Source organism: Gadus macrocephalus, chromosome 8, assembly GCF_031168955.1.
Source record: "Gadus macrocephalus chromosome 8, ASM3116895v1".
NCBI classification, from domain to species: Eukaryota; Metazoa; Chordata; class Actinopteri; order Gadiformes; family Gadidae; genus Gadus; species Gadus macrocephalus.
Genome location: NC_082389.1, coordinates 7,435,963 through 7,446,110, shown reverse-complemented (window position 1 = coordinate 7,446,110; position 10,148 = coordinate 7,435,963). Strand labels below are relative to the sequence as shown.

General features: G+C 48.5%; 1 protein-coding gene across 1 annotated transcript in view; it reads left to right on the top strand.

Annotated features, from left to right (window-relative positions):
• Positions 1-10,148, top strand: part of LOC132462813 (PH domain leucine-rich repeat-containing protein phosphatase 1-like) — a 44,254-nt gene that overhangs the window by 1,029 nt on the left and 33,077 nt on the right. Inside the window, 1 exon segment of the mRNA XM_060058571.1 lies at positions 1-857. This exon segment is cut by the window's left edge and continues 99 nt beyond it. Coding sequence (XP_059914554.1) covers positions 1-857 — 857 coding nt within the window.

The window sequence follows — 10,148 nt, the reverse complement described above, 5'->3', positions numbered from 1 at the left end:
GTTGAGGCTGTTGCTCATGGAGAATGCGGATCAAAGGCAACAACAGCAACAAGAAATTGTTTCCAAACTTTTCACCCCAGACTCCGAGTCACACGACAACACGATGTGCTCCTTGTCTGACGATTTAAATTCTAATTCCAACGTGGAGGATACCCCCATCGACGAGGACTCTGAGCAGCGGAATGGTATTGACAGCTACGGATTGAATTCGGGCTCCGACGTGGAGAGCAGCGCCTTTGACGATCTCAGCTCCGGGGCACGACTCAGTGAACACAGGGACTCCCTGAGCGACGACATGATCCTGGGCACGGAGGCGTCCATACTGAGCCCCGTATTCGACACGGAGGGCCATGACACTTACGGCAGTTCGTCGGATGAGCTGGAGCTTGATTGTCACACGTCCAGCATAGACCCTGTTGTCCCCCAGCATCACTCCAATGGCATTGCTGCAGACCCGGCCACATACATGCACTGTAACCCTGGTCATTTAAACGGCGTCGCAAGGCCAGACAACGTGCATAAAGCCGGTCGCATGGGCAGCCTGCCGCCCAGCACGAGCGCCGGCTCGCTGTCAAGAGTGTGTTCCACAGGTACAACACCTGACGGGCAAGACGCCGACCATTTCCAGGGTTTTTTGAAACCAGTATCCTCATCCGTGCAAACCGGGAACGGGAGCGATTCCTGCCCCACGATATATGTCCAGTTGCACGGAGAGTCAGTGCGTAGGCTCGGTCCAGATGAGAGGCCTCTCCAGATCCAGACTGACTTCCTCTTTAAACTTGGATTTAAGGACCCGTGGCGAGTTCAGGAGGAGGGCATGAACACAGAAATTGGATCCCTGTTACGATTTTATGCAGGTAAATAATTTCATTATTATTTGAATGTTACTTTCAGCTGGTGTTAAATTGATTTCTGGGCTCCAGCATCTCCTGCAAGTTCGCGTCTTTTTTTCTTTTTTTAACCCACACAATTGCTCGATTTCTTTTGTAGGTCACTCTCAATCTGTGGTTTTTAATACACCCAGCAGTGTGTGTGTGTGTGTGTGTGTGTGTGTGTGTGTGTGTTACAGACAGATCTTTTTTTTTTTTTACTTTAGTAAAGAGGCAGCAACAGCAGGAACTCATAGTAAGGCATGAGTGGTTAACGTGTTGGTATTCTTCCAGACGTCTATTGGTTCCGAATCTTGTCAAGTACAGTTGCACCGAAGATAGATGAGAACGCACACTGACTGTAGACTTTGTGTGAAAGTGTGAAAACTCTCTCTCTCTCTCTCTCTCTCTCTCTCTCTCTCTCTCTCTCTCTCTCTCTCTCTCTCTCTCTCTCTCTCTCTCTCTCTCTCTCTCTCTCTCTCTCTCTCTCTCTCTCTCTCTCTCTCTCTCTCTCTCTCTCTCTCTCTCTCTCTCTCTCTCTAAGCCTGTTCCACTGTGGGAATTTGATCAACTCCCTCTTCAGTCGTGTGTGTTCTTCCGGTTGTAGCCTTGCTCTCATGGACACGCATGGGTTCGCCACAAAGCAATCGCCTCAACTTATGGCTCACAGACATCGGGCCCTGTTCTGCCTTTTTGGCCCCCATTGTCATTCTAATGAAAAGGCCCTGAATGCCTGCGTGGGAGGGAGAGGAGGAGTGTGGAGTTGGGGATGAGGATGGGCATTAAACCCTCCCTCACCCCTCTCCCCCCCCCCCCCCCCCCCCCCCAGCGCTTAGCCTGCATGCAGTTTGGTCATTGAGATGCCTCACATATCCTGTTCATCTTGGCACCCAGCACAACTAGCTGTCACACAAACTAACTGCCTGCCAGGCCGGGTAAGCAGCCCCCCCGGCCCTTCACCACCCCCCAACCCCCGGAGCTCTAGAAGCTCTTTCATTAATCACACCACCACTGCTACCGCTTCATCAGCTGCTACCATCACCACTGCTGCTTCTGATGCTGATGCTGATGCTGCTGCTGATGCTGCTGCTGCTGATGCTGCTGCTGCTGATGATGATGATGATGATGATGATGTAGCCAGAGTGTGTGATGTTGGACTTTATCTTTCGGGGGGGGTGGCCTCATTTGATCTGTCGATGAATTCTGTATCGAATATTTCTACATGATGAAGGGTTGGAATGTGGTGGTACCTATGGCCCCATCCACATCAATGGGGCCTCTTTCTGCCATTGTCATCATTCAGAACAATTATATGTTGTCCCAGAGAGTTTTATTTTCTCCAGAGGCTGGGCAGGTTGGCGTGAAGGTGAAAACCCGGAGAGCCGTTCTTGCGGCCCCATTTTCAGCCATCACCAAAACTCGTGAGAACGCTGACCATCGAAATAACTTTATTTCATCACCCTTCCTGTTTTTTTGGTTTCATGTGACTAAGCACACAAAGTGGGCGGGGGAGGGGGGGGGGTAAAGCAGGAGGGGGGAACGGCCGTGCGTTCATGAGAATGCACATGCATGCTCGACCACGGATGTGGCGGCCGTATCTCGTGCCTGCCTGAGCAGTCAGCTGAGATGGTAGAGATCCAACGTGTGGCAGAGAGAGGCGGATGCGGTGATGCCTCTTGGCACTCCTGTGACACTTCAGCTCCCATGTGAGCCGGCTTAGTTCTCTCCCTCCCTCCCTCTCTCTCTCTACCTCTCTCCCTCCCTCTCCTGCCTGTTGGAGTTCCCTACAGACCGCCCTGGAGCCTGTAGCCTGTAGCAGCCCATCACTATTCACAGCAACACCCCGCCTTCGTTCCCACTGACTCCCTCTGTATGTCCTCTCCTTCCAGGCACCTTGATAGGGGGACACAGACAGATGGCCGTTCGCTGGGAGGTTATTGGTATCAGAGAATACCGCTGATGTTGACGATCCCATACCGAGAGCAGTTATCAATCGTTGTTAACCAGATGTGGTTCCAAAGCGATTTGATCAGTATTTATTTTAACATGCTGACCGCACAGATATCTGTCCAGATGACCCCTGAATGGAAACATTAGCTACTGACCCTGTCAGCGCAATGAGTAATGTACTCTATCCAGTCCCTCAAAGATTTCGCGGGCCTTTTTTTAGATTGTTGCGGCCTAAAATGCCTGATGTTGCGTGAGCTTTTCCAAAAAGTTGCGATGAAAGTTGCGGTGTTTTTTAGGTTTTTGTTGCGATTACAGTGCGAGAGGAAGTGAAAGTTGCGATTTTCCAGATGTTAAATATGAAGTTATTACTGCAATTTTCCCTGAGTAATTTGTTAAATATTAAGTTATTACTGAAAAAAACCTTAATTAAAAGAACTAAAACACTGAGAAATGGTCTGAATAATTGATTCTTTCTGCGCTGACAATTGACAATTGGATGCAATAGCCTGTGTCATCTGTGATCTGCTTCGTCGTCTGACGTCCTGCCTGCAGTTCTGTACTAAATGTTTCGCGGTGGCAAAATGCTTATCAATAGAAGATTTATGCTTATGTTCCACCACAATGTTGCATGCAGTGCAAAATAATTTTCCCCCGCTTTCATGTAGAATACCAGGATACTGCTTTTCACGATCTTTCGCAGTTATTTTGGTCGGCAAGTGTGAAACGTTGGACGCGCATATGCTGCATGAATGCTTGAATCGCTTGAACGTAGTAAACACGGAAGTAAGGCGGAAGGTAGTTTGTCTACGTCAGTTCAAGACAACGCCACTGATTGGTCAAATTTGCGGGAAAGTTGCGGTGGTTGGTTAAAATTGCGACACCGCCCTGAATTCGCGGTGATTGGTTGATGTTGAAGTTGCAAATCGCAACATCGCGAAATCAACATGAGCAAAATTGTTGGCTCATGTTGATCCACTTGCATTTGTTTTAGACAAATTGGGATGCATAGACCATCCATTGCTTGTCGGAGCATTTATTAATACAATTATTGTTGTGTTTAGGTATTAACATCATACTGCTATGGTATGTGGAACACACCTTCCACAATTTGAATGAATCCTAATCTCAGACCCAGCAGTCGTCCGGTTACAGCAGAACTTCTGCATGGAAACAGCACAGAGCCTTGGCCTGGAAACCAGCGCTGCAACGGGCGGACTGATGCTTTGTTTGCTGTTTTGTTACAGAGATATTGTACCAAAGCAAACCCATTTGTGTGGGTAGATGTGTGTATGTAGATTAAGTATTCAGAAGTGGATTTGAACAAGTGTATTTCGACAGTGGCCAGTCCATAGGTGTTGTTGAACCTCTGCAGACTGTATACTACTGCTTGCTGAGTATGTGTCCGCCAATTACACACTTACAGAACCCTGCCTCCACCGACATCTTTGTTCAAAACAAATATGAAGTGTAAGAAAGTGAAATGCCCCATCAGCAGAATATTAAAATTTTTGAGACTAGACATGGTGAACATAATATGAGTAGGACAATCGTACAAAGGACTCAATGGAGATTTTTTTTTCATACTGTTCAGTTTAATAATAATATTTATGCACGTTATGAATGCCAATACTACAGTCTTTCTCTTGCAATTGCATGCACCAGTGACATGAGTACATCAGCCCGAAAGTGTTTACATAGACACTCACACGTCCGTGCTGGAAGGCAGAAATAGCGCTGTTGACCTTGTGTCTTCAGAAAGTCACGCACACACATGCACACGTACACACATGCACACACATGCACACGCACAGGGGAACGGACGCCAAGAATGCACACTGGCTCGTCCAGAATGTCAAGAACGTCTTCTGGAAAGGAAGTGAATGTGGTGTGGCATCTCAGGTTTCCCAGCATGCAGTGCGATACCACGCTGTGGTCTGTTGAACTTTGAATAATGAGTGCAACAATTAGTGAGGCTCCCTGGCCACAGTGTCGACGTGATGTTTGTACAGACCCTACTTTCACAATGTCTGACTATGAAACAGCAACACTCTCCCTGCATGAAAGTACTTTAGTTTAACTTCTATGAACCAATTGTGTGTGTGTGTACATTTGTGCGTGTGTATCCTATGAACCGCACCAATTAGTAGGGATTATATATTTTTCAAGAAAGCTCCCTCCAAGGATTCAGCCTTGATATTGTGATAGGAATATTGTGATACCGTGGCTGTAGTTAAATTAGACATTGTCAATACAATGCCACATCAAAAAGGGAAATGTTGCTTGGAATATATGCCCAAAGCCCTACCTGCTGCTCCTCCGAAAATTAAAGGAGGAGCCAGAGAGAGAGAAGGGGGCGGGCGATCCTAAACTGGCTGCCAGTAAGCCTGCCGCTGAAAACTCCTTGAGGTTGGGTGATAGAAGGTCCAGCATCAACCAGCTCCCCTCCCCCCTCCCTCAGTGGGTTGGTGGGGAGCAAGCATGTTGCCGTTGCCACTGGTCAGTAAAGTCCCTTTAAAACCGAAACGAATACAATAAGCCCAGTACAGATTGTGTGTGTTTGCACTTTGTGTGCCTCTCTCCACTGGATTAAGGGTGCTGAGTGGATGAAGGCTGGCGCGGCCTGAAGTTGCTGATTTGCCCGAGGTGTCTCTTGCCAAATCCTCCCGGACATTGCAAGAGGCCTGTTTGACTTTGATGGGGTCAGGTCACGCTTTGAGTTTACACAGCAGACCTCAGCGGCCAGTGAGAGAACTCTGCCAGCTCTATTGGGTTTTCCCTATCTCTGCCTCTCGTCCACTCTCTCTACTTTGCAGACACAACACACCCAAGCAAACACACGGTGCTGTGTGTAGAGCAGGCTGGAGATCAAAGGGCTTGGTTCTTTTCTGTGGCAGGTTGAAGACTAATCTGGCCAGAGCTGCCCATACAACTGCCACACACTAGGGTCAGCCCAGCAGGCAAACACCCATGCCTGCCCCGAATTATCTTGGATAGTTGCTAGATGAAAACAAAAGGCTTTGTGTTGCTATGGGCTACCTTGTGGGGTTATAGTGGAGTCTGAATGGGGATGGATGATATCACCAAATCCACACATGAGCAAACTATCAATGCTCATAATCTATATCCATTCAGCCATTCATAGGATTCCCACTGTGATTCATGACATGGTAATACATGGTGTTCTTAGCATGCAGGGATAATAAATGAATAAACCTCAGCACAACGACAATATGACTAGCCTTTAGGCCCATTATGTGTCGCTCCAGTGGACTAATTACGTAAAACGGTGCAGGATAGAAATGCAGGGGGAGGGTTCCATGCTTGATTTGGTTGGGATCGTGTGAAAGTGTCACAACATCCCACTGTGTCCGAGCCCATTGAGTACTATGTGTAGTGGAACCGTGATATTAGTGGTTGAGCCTCCCAGCAGGGGGGTGGACATCATGGTAGGGGGGGGGTGTGTGTGTGTGTGTGTGTGTGGGCACAGGCCTTCCCTCATCCCTGGATGGAGATCTACTAAATCATTTGGTTTCATCAGCTTGTTTCCTGTAGTCGTGTTACTGGACAACCCATTCTCTGACGCCACCATGAAACACATAGTCAGTGTTTTGTTTTGATTTCACAAACTATCTATCTTCGTACGATCGAGGATTCAAAGACACACAACGTATCTCTCTGACATTCTTTTATTCTCCTGCTCTGCATGAGAGGTTACTATGACTTGTTTTCATCCAAGGTCGTGGGACCAGAAATGAATTTGCGGCCGGTTGTTGCATAAGCGCCTCTGTACTACCTGTTCCTCGATGGGTAGCAAGCGACATTCTTGGCATTTGGCATACACCGGAGAGAGGCTTAGGGGGAACAATCACTCTGAAACAGCGCGGAGGGGGGAGAACGGGAGGGAGGGAGGGAGGGAGAGAGGTGGAGAGGGAGGGAGGAAGTGCATTCCCGCCGACCGTATCTGTCTCTGCTCTCTCCTTACCTCTGTAAGTTACTGAGGAGGCGAGAGCCGGTGACGCGATGACTTAAAGGACTCTGCGGGGATTTAAAGGCTTAATGAAGCACCCAGCTTTCCAAGGCACCGCCCGGGGGCCGGCCATTATGCAGCTCTCGCCGGCGTCTTGTCTGCGTCACCACTCTCACTGTACACTAACTATAAGTGTATATAGTGTATAATAGCACACGTACTGTACACTTTTATATTTTCAGAAGAGTTTCTGAAGAACAGCACCACTTGGTTTTGTCACTTTAGACAGATTTCCATATCTCACCTCTTTCTGGTACATTAGTATAATGAAGGACTCGTGTTCAAAACGACAATGACTTTGGCTCCTTTATTTGAACAACACAATTCTGCAATATTTAGATTTGTGTCATTCTTTCTGCTGCCAGGGTCAACACCTGTGAGAATGCTGAGTCGTGTTGAACGCTAGCACACTGTAGAGAACTTTAGCGCAGCGGCGGTGCGCTGCGCAGGGCTGCAGCATCACTCTACATAGTCCCCAGCTGACAGCTAATAGTCCCGGCTAAGCGACCCACTGTTGACTCATTATGTAATTGTGTAATCAGATTTCACACATTTCAAACCTCACATCCAATATGTGTGAGTAAGAGAGAGAGAGAGAGAGAGAGAGAGAGAGAGAAAGAGAGAGAGAAAACGTGTGTCATCGGTGTGTAGTTCTGTCGTACTAGTTAGAGTGTGTACTATGTGCATATTTGTATGTGTGTGTGTGTGTGTCATTTTGCACGTGGTGACGGGTTGTTTTATTGGGCTGAGGGAGGGCCAATCCGATGACGAATCACAGGGCAGGCACAAGTGGTCTCGCCTGAGGACCAGGGCCATCAATACACATATAAGCCCTGATGAATTGTTTTGGAGTCAAGCACTTGTGTGTTTGAGGATGAGCTGCCGCTCCCCCTCTGACTCTGTAGCGACAGCAGGGAGGAGGGTCGCGTCAGATTCAGTCTGCTCCCTGTATCGTATAGAGACACCCCCCCTAAGCTGTCATCTCTCTATCCTCTCTGTGTCCTCTTTCTACTCTCTCTTTCTCTGTCTCTCTCTCTGTCTGTCTCTCTCCTCTGTGTCTCTGTCTTTCTTTCTTTTTTTCTCACTCTCTCTCTCGCTTTTCTCCTGTCTCTCTCCCTCTCGCGCTCTCGCTCTCGCTCTCGCTCTCTCTCTTTCCCTCCCTCCCTCCCTCCCTCTCATCCCTGCCTCACACCATCCGACAGCTTCCATTTCTTTTCCCATATCTCTTTATCTCTCCCCAGCCTTCTCATTTTCTCGGCGCTCCTCTCCCCAGATTACCGCTCGTCCACACCATTGGCGAGGAAACACGCGCGCACAAACATGCACACACATGCACACAGACACACACGTACAGACACGCACGTGCACGCACGCACGCACGCACAGATGACTGTGTGCGCCGGTCATCTGTTCTATTCCCCGGTCCAATCCCAGAGCCCTTCAATACCGGAGTGCCTTGGGCCACTTTGTGTGTGTGTGAGAGTTTCCAGAAAGAGAAATGACTGTCAGAAATACTACAAAGTCCTAAATAGGAATGTAGTAGTTGTATTTTCACGCATAGATAAATATAGATGGATAGATAGATATCTATGTATAGATATTTACATAGATAGTAAACGTTGAGGTAGTAAATGACATTGCAAAGCGAGAGTGAATGGTGCTGAATGGTTTGCGGCTGAATGGAGGCTAAAGAATGTCATGCTGCTCTGTCACTCTTGCGGGCCTGTCCACTCATTCTTAGAGAAGAGGGGGGGAGGTTAGCAGGGGGAGGGGGGGTGCTTTAATTCCTCCCCTTTTCTCAGCCATCCATCAAGCTGCCCTTGCCCTGTGCCTCCGGAAGGGCTTGTGTGTGTGTGTGTGTGTGTGTGTGTGTGTGTGTGTGTGTGTGTGTGTGTGTGCGCGTGCATGTGTGTGTGTGCTCGTCTGTGCTTGGTGCGTGCGTACGGATGAGGTTTGCAAGAAAGAAAAGCGGTCAAACCCTCTTCCTCCCCAATGCAGCCCCGGCCTCCGAGGTCCACCCCCAGCCTTCACCACATGCAGGGTGAGGGCTGTGGGGTGGGGGGGGGGGGGGGGATTAGAAGTAGGCCAGCGAAGGGGGGGGGGGTCACTATCCCCAGCTTTGATCAGCGGCTGCACAGCCTAACACCGGGCAACATCTGCAACTTCGAGCATTAAAAGCAGAGCCCTGGCATGCCGAGGCTGGTTCTCTGCTGCAGAATGCCGCCGTACTCCAGCTCTTTCATTCTCCGGTGAGGGCAGAGCCTTAAGTGTCACCCCCTGAATGCCGGCGCCCGTTGATGGCTCGCTCTGAGGTCGCTCGCTGTGTGTGCCACGCTTTTATTCTTTTTAAATTCTCGATTCTCTGGGAATAAGGAACCGAGGAAAACATTTGAGAAAAAAACAATGAGAGCCCTGATGGAACCGCAAAGGCAGGGCCCAGACAGACATGGGTGTTTCCGAAAGCGATAACTTTCGGACGGAATGCAAAACATGTCGGAACTGTGACCCGAGCATTTGTTTGTGTAATCGAGGCCGAGCTTGATAAGGCGGTGATGGGAGGAGCGCAGTACATTTCATGGACTCTGCTCTGACATAGGGCAGATATCAGGTGACCTACTTTAGCCTCTTCCAAAATAAAGCGAATGCAAGGAAGTAGCCTGCTTAGTGGTCAATAGGCTTTTCTTTTCACTAGAAGGCTTTGAAAACGGGTCCTATGAATGGGTGACCCTTAATATAGAGTTGAGATTTATTTATTTATTTATTTGTTTGTACCACTTGTATTCGTACATACAAACTGTAGAAAACAATTCCTTGAATGCAAATGGGTTTTCCAGCTATTACATTTGACTGTGCAGCTTGTTGTAGGTAAAAGCCCTACTTCAGGAACCGGTAACAGGTTACAGAACTGCAACCACCAGACCTCCATTATATTGCCTCTAGCTTCAGGATGTCCTCCCCACACATAACCATTACGGGATGAGGTTACAAAGGCAGGCCAGCGATCCTGCCAATTAAAATGCTGGAATGAAAGATGGAACAAAACAATTTCTAAAAATGTATTAGATCTCCATCTAGTTTATGTTCTACGGTGGTTTACTCCCACGCTACCTACTTCCTGTGTGCCATTATTTACCAACGCGGCCGGCTGCCACTTTGTCTTCATCACTGTTCTTGTTGTTGACCCCAATAGTCCTACCAAGCTAATTTCTCTTCCCCCCCCCCCCCCCCCCCCCCAAGTCCTCCTCCTCCTCTCGGGCATAAAGGCTCCCCCTCTTCAGTCATCCACCCCCACCCCACCCAAG